The sequence below is a fragment of the Silurus aristotelis genome (genome assembly GCF_946808225.1).
Source record: "Silurus aristotelis genome assembly, chromosome: 7".
In the NCBI taxonomy this organism is placed as follows: domain Eukaryota; kingdom Metazoa; phylum Chordata; class Actinopteri; order Siluriformes; family Siluridae; genus Silurus; species Silurus aristotelis.
In genome coordinates, this window is record NC_139580.1 from 8,026,427 (window position 1) to 8,044,973 (window position 18,547).

Consider the following 18,547-nt stretch of genomic DNA (forward strand, 5'->3'; position numbering starts at 1 on the left):
TATTATGACCTGGCTTTGGAAGGTGGAGTAAAGGTATGACAGCAAATCTTGGCTAATGTGTGGCAAGTAAATAAACCACTCTGTCGACTCGAACGGATTACACATTAAACCAAGTTTGTGTGCCTCACCAATATTATAGAAAAATACTCCAATCACATATCTACAAGTGAACAGATGACCCACGTATTAGAATATTTACGTGTTTGTAGGATCACTTTATTTATTTTGCTTTATCACATTATCTCAGGTCACTATTTAATTTTTGTGCAGTGTAATTCTGCATTTGGAAGCTTGTTTCTTTAAGTAGATGCTCTTGAGACTGATTTTGCAAATTGTTCACTTGTTTCCTAAACGTTCACAACTATGATGAAATCCAACTTGTAACTGTTATTTTTTATTAAAATTCTGATTTTGTGTAAACTGTGAGTGAAGACATCATAAGGAAACTTCTTTTTCAAAATAATTAATATCGTATTACTCCAACATCCTTAGAGCTGAAGTAGGATAGTGGACAGAGGACTTTTTAATATGAGAAACTGCATTCTTTTTGTATTTTTTATTTATTCGGTGTTTTAACTTCAATTGAAATATAAATAGAGGCTGGTGAGGGTACGACTGTTTGTACTTGTAGTTGATTACAGGAACTGGTTTTGTTGTCTTTTGTATAAATTGCACCTACAAATGGTTAGAAAATACTGTACGTATGCTGTTCTTTAAAAAAAATAAGAAAGATTGACATGATATGCTTTTTCCTATGGTATATTTTCTTAAAACAGCACAATGTTGTATTCCTTACATGATAAATAGACAACCGATGTTGTACAAAGCAATAGGCTACTAAGTCACTCTTACATACCACTGCCTCAACCAAGTGTCGATATCAAACGATAAAACATGGATGTTTCAGCATATGAAAACACACGTTTCCAGAGCTGTTAAACAGTTCACTTGTGCTTAGAATCTCCTGTATATCTGAAATGCTTGCTATAGGTTGTTTTTCATTTCTTCTTCTCTCTATGGTGCTTGTTATTCAGCATCTTTTTCCCTGCTGAGTTTCACTTCTAAGCATGAGAGACCAGATTCGGTTGTTACCCAAATGTATTCACACAAACAGCACTACTCTTTACTGCATATACAATATTCAAAACAAAAAACTCTCCAGAACTCCCAGTTGTCTCTCAACATCCATTTCAATGAGCTGACTCAAGGATTTGGTTCCTTCTGCAAATGATCACTTCTCTTTATTTAGTTCAGAAGGCTGTTTAATTCAGAAACAGCATATAAAACATATAAACCAAATTAAATGTTTCCACATTTACAGGAACACCTCTACCACGACGCATTAGATATTTAAGTAGCCTAAAGTTGTACTTGTTTCATTCCTCTGCGATTTAAGCTTTACATAGGTTTCACTTAAAATAGAGTGTAATACAACATATACAGCATAGTAACCCAACAATAATGAGGGGTTTTCCGAATTGAAAATGGCAACCCATGTGATTACTTTAATCTTTTATCTTGTGCTACATTTATATTTTTAGCTTTTGGCAGATTTCCATCTTCTAAGGGACTTGCATGTATCTAATTCACACAGCTGAGCAGCTTTGGGGTTAAGGGCCATGCTCAGGGGCGCAGAAGTCGCAGTTTGGTGCAGTTGGGTTTTGAACTCGTGACTTTTGGGTCCAAAGTCGAATTCCTTAACCAGTAAGCTATCATCTCCCCCTTCAATAAATACTCATATATAACAAAGTGTATAATAAACTTGACACTAAACCAAGTAGCTGCAAAAACTGTTTCTCAAATAGTGAACCAACAAGAAAATGTGCACAAAATCATTGAAACACCATTTAAAACATTGCATACTCATAACAGAAGAACATAAAGTATCACTATAATCTATTTTTGTTCAACCTAGTGCACATCCCCATTTATTTTATTTAAAATAATAATTCTGCCTGGGTACAAGCAAGAATTGACTTTTTTCCCAATTAGGGAAATAGTGCCAGTCCTCTGTAATCTATTTAGTAAATAACTTTTTCTATGAATTGTAGGTGGGTGTCATTTCCCAAACCACTTCCTTTGACTGGGATTGACTTTCTTTGTACGTCCTGATTACAGCAGGATAAGCATGCATTGTTCAACTCCAGGGGTGATTATTTCTCATGTAAAAGCACAACCGAAGCTTATGGGCCATGGCATTTAATGCATAATAGTTAAGACTAAAAGCCACATTTCTCAAGGGTATAAAAGCATTTTAGAGCCCGCAGCTGTCTGCTGCCAAGTCAGATTTTTCCAGCAGATAAGAAACAAAAATGAGAAATGCACACTTTTAGACCCCAGTTAGATTGTGTCCTAATATTTCAGCCAAATGTACAGATATTAATCCAAACTATCAACATTTCAAAACATTCATCTGTTGATTGCAGCATTAGTTGTAGGCAAGTGTGTTTCATTCAGTTCTGCTTATCTGCAAACTATGGACAGTATTTCAGCAGGGTGAACCAATTAAAACAATACTGCAGGAGATTCAATAAATAAACAAAAAACACCTTCAGATCAGCTTCTAGTATCATTTAGATAGATGGAGCTCCCAAAAGCACCCATTAAACCAGACTAAGGATAAAAATAATATTGTCAGGAAGGCTAGTTTTCACAAACGTCCATACATGGTTCAGTAGGAACAAAATCACAGGCAATGTTTTTTTTTTCCCTTTATCTGTTTTTAATTCAAAGCTGAAGCAAAAACCTTTCAACTGTCTCGATTGCTATGAACAAATAATGGTTAAGTGTTAAAGATAATTGTTAGCTAATTGTTAAAGATGGGGGGGGGGTGCTAGTTTATTAATATTAATATTTATCATCAACATTTAAACAGTTTACATTTTCAAAACAATATACAATAAAAAGAGATATGATCTACTTAACTGTTCTACTCATTTCAGCAGAATTCAACAAATGTCTTCATCACCTCATGCAAAAACACATACTGCAGCCAATACAACAGCATGGCTTCGTAGTAGAAGAGTCCGGGTGCTCAATTGGCCTTATTGCAGTCCAGATCTTTCACCAAAAGAGAACATTTGTCAGATCATTAAACGAAAAATACGCCAAAGACGAGCACAAACTCTTCAGCAGCTGGAAACCGATATCAGACAAGAATGGGACCAAATTCCAAACTGTATTAAAAAGAAAAGAAGATGCTACACCATGGTAAACATGCCCCCGTGCCAGCTTTTCTTTTAGATCTAGAGCAGACATCAAATTAGAAATTTCTCAGTTTAAACATTTTATAACATTTCTGGAATTCGGGTTGTATTAAAGTTCCTTCAGAGTATCTTTGGACAGTTAGGGATTCCTTTTAGACTAGAACAAAGCAACTCTCTGTATCTTTTTAAAACATAAAGCTCCAGAGACAGTTTTTCAGAAATTAATTTTATGTGAAAGGAAAAAAAAAAACATTTGTAACACAGATCACACATTTTGCTATTTATAACTCCAAAGAGTCTCAGATTTTTCATAATAAAATGAAAGGTGTATAATATTTTATTGTATTTCTTACTTTTTATTTCCAATTTCATTTGTAAAATTACACAGAATTCATAGCGTAATATTTACCTGTTATAACTTATAGAAAAAGGCTACAAGACTGTTTGAAAGTATATATATATATATATATATATGAACAATGTCTGGATCGGAATGAGCAAGTGTGTAAGTTAATCTAATGACAGGCTAAAATGTGCATGCTACAGTAAAGCCTGCATATTTTACTTTTTAATAGGATTGCTATTATGTACATACTTTAACAATAATAATATAAAAAATGTTTTAATTTTGATGACGTTTTTAGAATTTTACCATATTACAGAATGATGCAAAATAAAAACACTAAACTGGTGTAACTAGGCATGGATGATCTCCAGACAATAGCGTAAATGTTTTCCGCTGTCACACTCGATAGCTCCTGGCTCAACAAATACTAAAATAATTATGCATATTTTATTACATGCACTTATTTTAAATAAGTTTTGTCATTTCAGTATATATTCTAGTCTTCTCATATAACTTCACATACATCAACACATATATTATGTCTGTTGAGAGAAAGTTAGCAAGTTTGTAAATAATCCACATGATATTTCCTCAAAAAATAATTTTCTAGTGTATAAACCTGTAAATTACCCATTTATGTCTAAATCTGTGTGATGATAAGGATGTGGTTGTCTTGCTCTAGGTTAGTGCTTTAGCGGTTTAGCTTTTTTGTGCTCCAGAAGTTTTGCAATGGCAAACAAAGCAAAACATTATTTAAAAGAAAATGTGAAAGTTGGAATGTAGAGATTCTACATTCTGTATAGTGCCAGAGTGCAAAAAGGAACAAATCAAATCAGAAAAAAAAACTACAGTACATTTAAAAAACACCAACATTGACTTAAAATAAATATCCTTGGATATTAGATTTTTGTTGCTGATTGGACATGGCGTGTGGGGATTAGAGGTTTATATTTCCACTCTCCATTCTGTTTTCTAGGAAGCTGAGAATAAGGCAACTGAATACAAAATGAATAATATTACTATGGTAAAGAGTGGTTCTTTATTCTGAATAAACCAGCCTTATTTACGGGGATTTTCTTCATTTGTATACTCATATTAATGGCATGCAATGTTGACAGCACATCTATATAGATGATTAGCTACCAGGGTGGTCTAAAATGTTTATTCATTGTTTTTTATTATTATTATTATTATTATTATTATTATTATTATTATTATTATTATTATTATTATTATTATTATTATTTCAACTAGAAAATTGTTCAAATCTGATAAATAACCAAACTTACAGAATATGAACACAAATAATTAGAATATTTTAGTTGTAATAATGGCATTGCATTTACAAACCAGGGAGTATTAAGTATCAGTATTAATAAATGGTGTATTATAAGGTTAACCAAGTACCGAATTAAAACGAATAAAATCCACTTGCACTGTCTGGTATATTTCATGACTAAAAAAACATCCCCAAAGTCTGCAAACATTTCAATTGCAGCATGCGCCTATATGTCAATACATTTCTGAACTCCAGGCATAAATATTATTATGAATATATGCTTTTCTGCATTAATCTTTATTTTACTCATTTATAATACAAGCATGGAAACATCCAGAAATACAAATGTCAGTTATATAGCTATTGTTACCAATGGTGTAAGAATCTGTATGTACATTGTGAACCTTCTAATTATGTGAGAGGATGCAGGAGGATTTGCAGAGTAATTCAGAATTTCACTGTAGTGTCACAGACTGGTGTATATGACAAACTCCTGAATCTAATTTTTTATTTGTGGCTCAAACCACAATCTGCTTTCAGACTTTTTTTTGTAATTAATATTATTAATTTCATAATCATCCTCACCTTGAATGGTGCTATAGATTCTACCAATACTTTCCAGTTTCCTTCTACTCCTGCACTGTAGATTTGGCTGTTTTTCCTGCTTAAACACACCCACGTTGAAACAGGAAGTGCCTGTTAGTGAGCAGATTAAACAGATCTGGTGTGTTAGTGCAAGACAGAATAAAGCAGCGCTGCACACTGGGTGCACTAAACAAACAGAAAGAGGAAGAAACAGACTGTTTTGTTAGTTAGCGTGCAGATTTTAATCTGTGCTTTCGGTATGCTGGTTGTACTTGAATGTGTGGAGAAAATAGCTGTCTAGGTCTGGTAGAAGAAATAAGTGACGTAGGGAATGTTTGTAGGCGTCTTGGTGTGCTGAAAACCTCACAGTGTATTACTGAGAATCTATATTTCACAAAAAAACTAATAAATAAATAAATACATTCATGAACAGATGAATAAATTTAAATACTGTACACATGGGTGGTGTTTTCATTATTATTATTATTTTTTACAGTGTTTACACTAGTGATACTAGTCTTCCATGAAATGCCTTGTCACCAAGATGTTAGCAAAATAACTATTTCTTATTTCACTTAAATGGATTTCCTTACTAAGATTTTCTAGCCCTAATATAATTTCAGTTCCACAAAAGTCAAAAATGTTATTAGAGAGCGTTCAAAAATATGTGAACGTCAGTGTACATGCAAAATTAAATATACTGTATGTCTATTATTACATTTATCAATAAATCTCAAAATCAGGGGGTCTCAGAGGGGTAAATTTTCCCTGCACACCCAAACACTGACTGACTGACTGACTGACTGACTGTCTTTCTTTCTTTCTTTCTTTCTTTCTTTCTTTCTTTCTTTCTTTCTTTCTTTCTTTCTTTCTTTCTTTCTTTCTTTCTTTCTTTCTTCCTTTCTTCCTTTTTTTCTTTCTCAATTAATAATTATTTATTAATATATTTTATAGATTTATAATTTAGGATTTCATATTTAATATAAATTCCCATTCAGTATATGTTTTTTGTCTGAACATTCGCTGTTGTGAAGGAATTAATGGATGTATATGTCCCATGTTTATTGCTGAAATCTCACAATCTCCATATGGCTGTTTTTCATAATTAGAGCGTGTTCATATTACACTTTGCCAAATAAATTCATAATACATAGTTTTAAATCAGATTAACACACATTTGATTTTGAAAACCCCTGCAATAAATAAACCAGTGGTTTTATTTATCGATGGAAATATTGAAAGATAAATAGATGGGCATAGTGATAGATAGATTTCTAAACTCCATGCTCCTTATGTATAGAAGCCAAAGCTAAATCCAGACGATGGTTTTATGTACGTGTGTGTGTAAGAGAGAACTTTTTTAGCAAAATCATGCTGAATCATCACCCTGATGCATTAAAACACAGGCTTGTTGTGGCAGGTGTCAACAAAAAGTTGATCTACATTCCACTGGCAACTAACCGCAACTGAGCTAATCATTTCATCAAAGGGCGCGATGATCTGCGGCGTCCCGGCTGTTACTTGAGAAACGCTCACTGTCCCGGGTGAGACTACGAGGTCTGAATTTTTTCACTGAGTTTTTGAATGAGCGTTGAAAGCTCCTCAGTGGCCTGGGATTTGTCCTCCAGCAGCTCGTAGCGCAGACTAGAGATGTCCTGCTTGATCTCTTTCAACTCGCCTAAAGTGAACACAAAATGCATACACAAACACACACATGAAAAAACAGATGTATACGCACACACAGCCATTTAAATGCATAAACATAAAAAAACGGAGGAGAAAAACCAGTCGCGCCTTTTCCTTTGCGTGCATCCGCATGTCTGTGTTAATGCCTTGGTTCATAATTCAGTTATTGAGTAGGTACAGTGAAGAAAAAAAGTGTGTAGATATGAGAATTTGACGTACCTTCATTCACTTCATCATTCTCTTTGTCCACTTGTGCTTTCAGGACATATCGCTTTATCAGACGCTTCATAATTTGCTATGAGAAGATCAACAATATAGCTATTAGAAAAGTACAATATTAGGCAAAGCTTTTCCATGCTAGAGTCGACTGAAACGCTACTATTAAAACCACTACTCTTAAAAATGAGTAAAAATTCATACATGAATAAATTAAGCATGTCATGAGTTTCACAGTATTTATGAAATGTGTTCATGTCAAACATAAACCCGCACTTATGTTCCTTTTGTTTATATGCAACAGACTAGGAAACTGAACTTCCTTAATTTTCAGCAAACTGTCATCTTATCCATCAACAGTAGGTTTCGGATGAAATACATGTTCTCTTTATTATTCGGAGTACATGCTAACTCATTAAAAAAGGAACACTAAACCAACATGGCTACAATGCCATAATTCAACACCATGCAGTTCTGTCTGGACTGCGGCTAATAGGAACCAATTTCACCATACAAGGAAATGACCCAAAGCTACGTCCAAGCTCTGTAAGCGTTATTTAAAGAGCAAACTGGAGCAGGAGTGTTAGCTAACATTGAATGACCTGCCCAGTCACTGCACCTAAATCCTATTGATCTGCTCTGGAGTGAACTGGATCACAAAGTCAGAAAGAAATCTTTAAACTAGTGAAGAACACTTTTAAAAGAGGCCTGGAAAGGTATTTCAGCTGAATGTTGAAAAATGATTTTTTAATGAAAATAAAGTGCAACATCTGTGCATTTATATATTTGTTTGGTCAAAGTCAATTTTAGTTTGTTGCTTTTTAACAAAAGGAACATGAACGTGTCTCTGGAAACATAAAAGACTGAGTGAAAGTTTTGACAGTTACTGTATGGATCATAAATAGAGTATAAAATTTTATGTTATTGTAAATCTTTTATAACTTCCAACCAAGAAGAAGGACGAAAGAAGAGGTAAAGAGTGCCTAGAAAATACTTATATACTGTAATTGAGCAAGAAATGAAACCCTTGTTGGTGAACTGTTGGATGGAAAACTAATCAATAGGCAACTATCACTATCCTGAAGGTGTTTATTTACCTGTAAATTCACTTCCTGTCATATTTGTTTTTCTGTCAAACCGCATTAATTTGTCAACGACTACATGGTTTTTCTTTATTTAAGAATAACACTATATTTTTTTATCCTCTTCTAATTGTGTTTAATATAAGATTTAACGGAACTTTCATGAAAGATGTAATCTGGTTCTAACTTATATTATATTATATAACACTCACTCGATTGCTCCTGATTGTCCTGTCTTGAAAAACATACCCTACTACAAAGAGCTGACAATAGAGGCCCCTTCCATAAATGCTTAATAAACTACTCATCCCATGAAACTTCAACATATCAAGCAATAAAAAAATAAACTTTTTTTTTACCTGTGAACATGCCTGTCCAAGTTCAAGTGTTAGTTGTTACCATGAATATTGTTCCAAATATGAGCACATTCATTGAATACTATGAATTTCCTTACTGAGCTGTTTGTTCTGTCGTTCTTCTGACTGATCAGAATCGTTAATTGAACAGCACTGTGTTATAAATAATAGATTACATAGCAACTTATATGTAAAAGAAAGCCCAAACTACTATACAGCACAGCTCTTATTTATTTTTCATTTGCGAACAAGAGACCTCTAATGAACAGAAATCCACAGATCACCTTACAGCCAGTGCACTGAAGTATTTTATGAACCTAATCCAATAATGTGACTTTCATACAAATTATTGGCCAATTACACCAAGATACAGTTGACTAAATGTCTTACTGGCACTCTTGTTTACCTTTTTTTTAAATGAGCAAAAGTAATGAAAATAAAGCATTAATGAGTTATACCGTATACTGTTTTAGCACCCAGGCACAATATTTTATATATACTTTTTGCAATACGATTAAAATTTGATAAGCCTCTGACCATTAGACATCTCTATTTTATATTCACTTTGAATATCAAGTTTGTTTTTTGTCTTTTACGCTTTCCTATCCTTATCTCCAAAAATGCTAGTCGTTAGTTTCAAGTTTCATCTGACCACAACACAAATCCACCTGTTGGCCATTGTATTGTGTTTGGTGCAGTTTGAATCCATTCTGAACAGCTTGCTGCCTTGGAGACGGCACTGAATAAAATACAGTGTAAGGTTACAGGGTGCAGTGCAAACACTAGGACAATGTAAAGTTTATTGTGTGTTTTTTTTCTGTTTGTGTTTAAGAAACAAATTTTGACCAAGCTTGTATCATGGCAAAAGTTCATTTCGATTTCCATAAATTAAAACCAGATTTTATATGAATTTGCTTTCTGTAAAAGAAAATTTTTAGTTCGACAGTCTAAATTTTTATATATATATATATATATATATATATATATATATATATATATATATATATATATATATATATATATATATATATATATAGGGCCAATTATGGAGCCCCTCATTAAGAAACCTAAATCGGATCCAAACAAGTTATTAAATTAGAGACCCATTTCAAACCTTCTGTTTATGTCAAAGATTTTAGAAAAGATTGTGTCTTCCCAGTTATGTTCCTAATTACAATGAAAACAATATCTTAGAAGAGGTTCAATCAGGTTTCAGAATTTAGAATCAGAAATTACCAAGTATGCTTACACACACAAGGAATTTGACTTGCATCATAGCACAGAAACTGCTCTAGTTAAAATCTTAGGGTTGCATTCGACACTATAGATCATGACTTTCTCCTGGATTGCTTACAGAATTACATCGGCATTCAGGGACAGGCATTAAGCTGGTTTAAATCCTACCTGTCGATCGTTACCATTTTGTAGATTTAAATGGAGAACTATCCAGGTTAATCCAAGTAACATATGGGGTGCCACAAGGTTCAGTTCTGGGACCCCTGCTTTTCACAGTATACATGCTTCCCTTGGTAAATATTATTAGAGGTTATTCCATTAGCTTCTACTGTTTTGCCGATGATACCCAACTATATATTACATCAAAACCAGAGGAAACATCTCAGTTGGCTAGTTTAACTGAGTGTGTTAAAGAATTAATAGATTGGATGGCACATAACTTTTTATTATTAAATTCTGATAAGAAGGAGATTTTGCTCATCAGCCCAAAAACCAGTACACTGAAATTTGGGATGATGTACTGTAACTAGTGGTTCAACAGTAAAAGACCTGGGGTTATTTTAGACACCAACTTGTCTTTTGAAAATCATATCACTCATATCACAAGAACAGCCTTTTTCCACCTTAGAAATATTGCTTAGCTAAGAAACATGTTGTCTATATCTGATGCTGAGAAGCTCGTCCATGCATTCATGACCTACATGCTGGACTATTGTAATGCATTACTAGGTGGATGTCCTGCATCATTAATAAACAAGCTACAGTTAGTCCAGAATACAGCAGCCAGGGTTCTCACAAGGTCGAGAAAATATGTTCACATAACCCCAATCTTATCATCCCTACACTGGCTACATGTATCTATTCAGTCTTCTAACACGCTACAATCCGTCACGCCTTCTGAGATCTGAAAACTCTGGACTTCTAGTAGTTCCTAGAATAGCAAAATCCACTAAAGGCAGTAAAACATTCTCACATTTAGCTCCTAAACTTTGGAATAGTCTTTCTGACATTGTTCAGGGTTCAGACACACTCTCGCAGTTTAAGTGCAGATTGAAAACGTATCTTTTTAGCAAGGCCTACACATAACATACATCACATATCATAAACTTCTGCTCCAGAACATCTGATCACATGCACATTATCAACTTGTGCTGTTAATATCATAAGCAGCAGCTATGCTAATTCCTCTTCACTACTTTTATTTTATGGACCTTCAAAGAAGTAAATGCCGAGCCCGCAAACATCCCCAACCATCTAGAGATGTACCAAGGTTCCCTTTCACTCTTGCAGATATCTTCTATCACAAATCACTCCTGCTATCACTTTTCTCCACACACTCCACCCTGCCTGCACTCTTTTCTTCACTTTTCTAACACACTTTCCATTAATTTACACTGTTGACCGCAGATATCTGAACTACTCCACCTTCTCCACCTCTTCTCCCTGCAACTGCACCACTCCACTGCCCTCTCTCTCATTCACACACATGTACTCTGTCTTACTCCTACTGACTTTTATTCCCCTTCTCTCCAGCACGTACCTCCACCTCTCCAGGCTCTTCTCAACCTGCTCCCTACTCTCACCGCAAATCATAATATCATCCGCAAACATCATAGTCCATGAAGACTCCTGTCTGACCTTGTCTGTCAACCTGTCAATCACCACTGCAAACAGGAAAGGGCTCAGAGCTGATCCTTGATGCAGTCCAACCTCCACCTTGAACCAGTCTGTTGTTCCTACTGCACACTTCACTGCTGTCACACTGGCCTCATACATGTCCTGCACCACCCTCAAATACTTCTCTGACACACCAGACTTCCTCATACAATACCACAACTCCTCTCTCCACCCTGTCATATGCTTTCTCTAAATCCACAAGCACACAATGCAACTCCTTTTGACCTTCTCTATACTTCTCCATCAACAATTTTAAAGCAAATAAGGCATCTGTGGTGCTCTTCCTCAGCATGAAACTATATTGTTGCTCACAGATGGTCACTTCTTCTCTCAGCCTGGCTTCCACTACTCTTTTCCATACTTTATGATGTGACTGATTAACTTAATTCCCCTGTAGTTACTGCAGGTCTGCACATCTCCTTTATTCTTAAAGATCGGTACCAGCACACTCCTTCTCCATTCTTCCTGCATCCGCCAAAACGCTTTAAAAATGTTGTTGAACTATCTGGTTAAAAACTCCACTGCCATCTCTCCTAAACATCTCCACGCTTCTACCGGTATGTCATCTGGTCCAACCGGCTTTCCACTCTTCATCCTCTTAATGGCTGCTCTCACTTTCTCCTTACTAATCCTATCCACTTCCTGCTTCACCATCTCCACACCATCCAACCTTCTCTCTCTCTTTCATTTTCCTCGTTCATCAGCTGCTCAAAATACTCCTTCTCAACACACTCTCCTCACTAGTCAACACATTTCCATCTCCATCCTTTATTGCTCTAACTTGTAGCACATCCTTCCCAGCTCAGTCTCTCTGCCTGCCCAATCGGTACAAATCCTTTTCTCCTTCCTTAGTGTCCAACTTCTCATACAGCTCCTCGTATGCCTTTTCCTTGGCTTTTGCCACATCCCTCTTCACCTGCTGCCACATCTCCTTGTACCCCTGCCTACTTTTCTCATCACTCTGTCGATCCCACTTCTGTTTAGTTTTTCTGTTTACAATTTCTGTTACCACCATCTGCCCTTCCACATTCCTCTTCTTAACACCATATCTACCAATCACCCCCTCATCACCTCTGTTCACTTCACCCACATGCCCAGTAAAGTCTGCTCCAATCACCAATCTTTTATTCCTAGGTACAACATCTACCACTTATTACACCCCTACACAATTTCTCTCTTCATCCACACCATGATGGAACAGTTTAAACCCACTTCTAATGTTCCTAGCCTTACTCCCGCCACAGGTATTGTTAGCCAACAGTGTACCGGTTGAAATTGGGCTACTGTTGGCCGAAGGAGGAGAAGGAGAGAACGAAGATGTCTATAGAGACGGCAGGAAAAGGAGAAGTGTAGGAGAGTGGAGGTTAGTGTTGATACGTGTTGGTACTATGACTGGTAAAGGGCTGATATGATGGAGAGATATGTTGTGTGTTTAGTGGAACTAAATGTCCACTAATGTCCACTAAACACACCTTGTGCAACCATAATGCCTGGGTTTATTTATTAATAAATAAATTAAGGTCTGGTGAATATGATAAACTAGTAAAGGAAAACATGAGGAGAATGCATGGTATCTACATGGCGGTTAAGCGTGCATCTTGCCTGGTAGCGCGTGGGCTGGTTGAGGATGCTGTTGAAGCTGTGCGACTCACTCATGGTAATGTTGGACTGCGTAAACAGGTTTAGCTGCAAGCAATGAGACACACACTTTGTCACAAGAAGATATGGTATCAGTTAACCAACAAATATTAAATGAACATGCACACACACATTGGAACATGCTGCATTTATGCTGACAAACATTCATTTGTAAACTGATATATGCTAAATATTTTGCATTGAATCCATACACATGGGCATGAGGTTAGGCTTAGTTTATTACAACTGGAATTTTCAATGTTATACCAAAGTACACAATAAAGTACACTTTTAATTAATTCTACTACAGTATTAAGAAAAAAATAAATTGTGTTAAACATCTTTGGCCACTAGATGTCACTGTTGAAATGTGTTTAAAATCAGTTTAACTCCTCATCTCCAAACCCATGCTAACCTTCTCCTATACAAGATGTACAGGGGGGGGGGATCACATGGGACATGACAGACTATACAGACAAGAGTTTGTGGACATCTGACCATAAATTAAATCAGATACTGATGTAGATGAGGTAAGAGGTCTGGGGTGGAGTCAGTGTTCCAATTCATCCCAAAGGTGTTAAATAGGGTAGAGGTCAGAGCTCTATAGCAGCCCATTTAATAACTTCCTCTCCAACCCATGTGAAGCATATCATCATAGAGCTGACCTAGGGGCATTGTCATGCTGGAACAAGTTTGGGTCTCCTATTTAAAGGTGAAGATAAAATTCAGTGCTACAGTATCCAAAGACATCCAGTAGAATTGGGTGTAATAGGAAATGAATGATTCTATCCCAATTAATTAAGACTTTAATCTCTGGATGAAAATTCATAAAAAAAAGGGAGAATCCCATATAAAGTGAGAATCCCATATAAAGTAAGAATCCCATTCCCCGATTCTTTTTGATGGCAACACTTCAAATTCGACAGCGTTTCAATTACCCCAGCCCTCAAGAAGAGCTCCAGCAGCTCAAATTGAATTAGAATCTCATAGGAAATGTGTTGAATTTCACCACTAATGCATCACTGTAATGCAGTTAGACTTTGTGTCCTGTGTATACCTCACTGAAGGTTTATGAAAAGATAGACGATATGTGCCACAATAATGAACAAGGATTGCTCTTGTTCTACAGATAATCGTTTCAGCTCACTCATTCTCAATTCGGGGTCAAGAGGAATATGTCATGTCTTGATCAAATGCTGGCTAATGGTCCTGGAGGGGAAGCCATGATAACATTTATATAGGTGAAAAGGTTAATTTGGATTCATTAGAGCGATACACAATCCCACTGACAATTTGATTGACCTTAATGGCCAGAAGAAATGCTGATTTTCAGAAGGAGAAGGAAACAGAAAAGAGAAATAGAAGAAACAAAAAAAGAAACAGAAGTGAATGTGAACCTCAAACATAGTATACATGCATTATTCACATATACACATGTACTTACTCTAGACTTGGAGTTCTCCATGCCGAGCTCCACGTCTTTGGTGAGCTGTCGCCGTCTACAACGCAACAGGCTAATGAGCTTGCTGATGCAGTGGACGAAGGACTTGGGGCTGGGAACAATGCTGAAGGGAGGCGGCAGGGTTTTACCATTATCGAAATACGACAGCCAGAGTTTCGACCTGGCAAACTTCCACTCCACATCTGAGTCATCCTAGAAAACAGAAGCTGTTAAATCCAAATCCAGCTGTGTCACAGCTCAAATCTGATCCAGACATCCTAAAGTCTTCATTTGCCAAATGTGCTGGGCTCATAAGAGTCCGACTGCAGGACTATTACATACATATTTTGCGCTATATACCATTGTGCAATGGAAAATAAACAGCTTTGTGTGTTCTTTGGATCGTCATACATTTTGATATGTATGACGAGGAGAGAAAACTGGAGAAAACGGGGAAAAAATGGTTAGCAAAATCCTGACTGACAGAGGGAGAGGTAAAAAGATCTGGATATTCTTTGTTACATAAATATCCGTACACAGTACAACATGCAGTATAATGCTATTACTGACTGGTCTGTGACATATATATGGAATAAAAAATAAATAGGAATAACAAGAAATTAAGAATAAAAAGGGAAAAGAAGATGTAAAATGAGGAATTACATTGAATTTACAACATATAGTGCTCTCCAATATTATTGGCACCCTTTGGTGATTATGAGCTTAGAAGAATGTGAAAAACTGTATTCAGCTATGAATACTTAGGAGTACAATATTCGTATTTAATGTACAGTATATTCCCTCTGATATATATTTATTTATATTGGTGGAGTGCACAGTAAAATAATACACATGTAGGAGCATATTTAGTAATTCAACTATGTGAATTTGAACCAGATGCACAAACAAACAACTGACATGGTTCATAGAGGAGCAACAGCATATGAGAAACATGAAATATAAGATTTATATAATGATTAGATATTTTGTATTTCTGAAAGTATTTTGAAAGGAAATATTAACCTAATGTCCATGGCTTTTATTATTACGAGGGTGTGCAAATCAAAGTGGGTCTTTACATTTTACAGGTATAAAAGTAGATGCAGTGCTACATACAGTAGTAAGTGGCTATTGTGTCCTATTACTGATAGGTGGCGCACACCAGTCCAAGGATGGTAGTCCTGGTGCGTGCATGGAACAGCGTGTGGTAAAGTTTTATTGTGAACGAAAGCGGAAAAACTGTGAATATCCACTGAAGAACTTCAAGCACAGTACAGTTTTCACTTAAAATATTTCTTTTATTTTATTAACTCAAAAGTCCCATTTTGACTTGAACGCACCTTGTATTAAGCCCCACTACACATGTAATCACTTATAATAATAATAATAATCACTTATGCTCTATGAGACAGTCTCGATACTTACTTTTATCTACTGCTTACATTGTAGAAAACAGAGAAAAAACACACATGCATGCACGCACACGCTGGAGAATCCTTCTGTCCATAAATATAATCTAAACATCTCTTTACATAAAGCTTCACCACTTTCAATCCACTTATCATTAGCGCGTCATCCATCCAAATCCCCGTGAGTAAGTACTTACAGAAACAGTAATGCATATGAACAAGTGTGTTAATGTAAACCCGTGATTTGTTTTTATGGCTCCCCGTCCCTCAGAGCTGCTGTTAAAGATAATTAATCAACTTCGGACTAATCAGATTGGGAAATTCCACAGACATGTGCATAACTCATTTTAATTAACAAGCTTCCCTTCAACATGTGGCTTGATATTGATTACCTGTGTAACAATTCACTCTTTCATTGCATATACTACTTTAATAAACAACACTCGCCGTTCCAAACTTCAATTCATCAATGTCTTATATTATTATTTTATTCATTATCAATATACATGAACATAAATACACCGTTATGTTATAAATGCACAATTTTTGCTAAGTGATCATTTGATGATCTGTGTAACGCACAAAATTGCCATAAATTAAATGTCTTGTTTTCCCAAAACGGTTACTACAAAGTTGGAGGCATAACATTTTATTTCACTTAAACTAGAAGATCCAAACCTGTTCCATCCTAACAATATCGCTGTGCATGGAGATATGCTTTACATGGGTCGGAGTGGAAGACCTTGAGTGGCCTGGTATAGTAAAGTCAAGTCAAGTCAAGAAGCTTTTATTGTCATTTCTACCATACATTGCTGTCCCAGTACACAGTAAAAAGGAGACAACGTTCCTCTAGAACCCTGGTGCTGCATAAACCAACATAGAGCTACATACAGACAACAGCAGACAAAAACAGGGCAGACAGACAACACAAGACAGTGTGGGACAAATACACATAACACAAAATACTGCTGACTAGTAAACCTACTATACACTGATTATACAGTACTGTGCAAAAGAGGACAATAAAGGACTACGGACAAAGTAAACAGAAACACAATGCAGTGCAAAAACAGCAGTCAAGAGGTGCGCAAAACAGCATGTAAACAGTGTAATACGATTAAATATAAATAATAAATAAATGGTGGTGAAATGGAGCGAGACGAGTATTGAGTGTGTGTTGAGTTCAGGTTGTACAGTTCAGTAACACAGTTGAGTGAGTGTGTGTGTGTTATGTACAGTTCTCTATATGGCTCTATAGAGCTCTCCTTAACCCTACTGATCACCATTGGGATGAATTGGAATGCTGACTGCACCCCAGGCCACCTCAGGTCACCTACCTGACACTCCTAAATCTATCTGAACATCTGCCCAGAAAACTGAGGTTATTATAACAGCAAATGGGGAATGGGATGTTGGGCAAAGCACACACCAATCTTACAGTCAGGTGTCCACAAACCTTTTGCCATATAGTGTTTTTGCAAACCTTTCCATTTAACTGTACCTAATTGTGAATAACAGACTTCCCAGACTCACCTCTATCTCCTGGTAGGAGCTGTTGATCATAGCGATGAGCATGTTCAGTAGGACCACCACCATAGTTACGTTATATATCCCGTACAGGACGTAGCCGATGTTCTCAATGAACTTATGGTCGTACTTCAGGACCACGGAGGAGACTTCAGACAAACCAAATATGGACCAAAACAAAGTTTTAAAGCTTTCCTCAACTCTGTAGAAACAAAGATCAAGAAAAATGCAGATATGTTTATTACTGAATATGTAGCCTAGATGTTTTTTCTTCCTTAAAGAGAAACCTAATAGATTTTATGACATAGTTCTACGCCAAATAAGTTTATTCAATAAAGTCAATGTGATGAGAATTAATTTTGTCGTTAAAGCATAACATTCTCCCTTTACACATGGTGATATATTAAAACCAGGAACCAAGTTTCAGTCAAAATTAACAATTCTAACAAAATACTGTGGGGGACTGATGAACATGAAATGACTGTGAAGCAAATCTGCTTGGTGTCCTAGAGCTCTCCTGATGGAATTACTAGACCTGAGGTAACTGTGTGCACATAAGCACACACACACACACACACACACACACACACACACACACACACACACACACACACACACACACACACACACACACACACACACACACACACACAGTTCTGCTTGAGATTGTGATTCATTCCTTCCTGCACTCTTTAGCGAGACTGTATCCCTGGAGGAGATGACCTACAGCATGAAATGAGCTCTTTGGTTGGTCAACCTCACACTTAGCCCTGGCTTTCTCCATCCAAATTGATGCTCGAGTTGCATTGTGTGGGCAAACTTGGCTGAAACGGTCTTATAGGTCTTATACTTAATTGGCTTTA

The 18,547-nt window shown here is 36.2% G+C and overlaps 1 protein-coding gene across 1 annotated transcript in view; it reads right to left on the reverse strand.

Annotated features, from left to right (window-relative positions):
• Positions 1-4,871: 4,871 nt before the first annotated feature.
• trpc3 (transient receptor potential cation channel, subfamily C, member 3) overlaps positions 4,872-18,547 on the reverse strand; it is a 47,033-nt gene continuing 33,357 nt past the window's right edge. The window contains exons 8-12 of the mRNA XM_083546974.1: positions 17,691-17,886; positions 14,752-14,961; positions 13,272-13,355; positions 7,322-7,397; positions 4,872-7,094 (exon numbers count right to left, since the gene is read on the reverse strand). Coding sequence (XP_083403100.1) covers positions 6,967-7,094; positions 7,322-7,397; positions 13,272-13,355; positions 14,752-14,961; positions 17,691-17,886 — 694 coding nt within the window. The 3' untranslated portion in view covers positions 4,872-6,966. The remainder of the gene's footprint in view (positions 7,095-7,321; positions 7,398-13,271; positions 13,356-14,751; positions 14,962-17,690; positions 17,887-18,547) is intronic.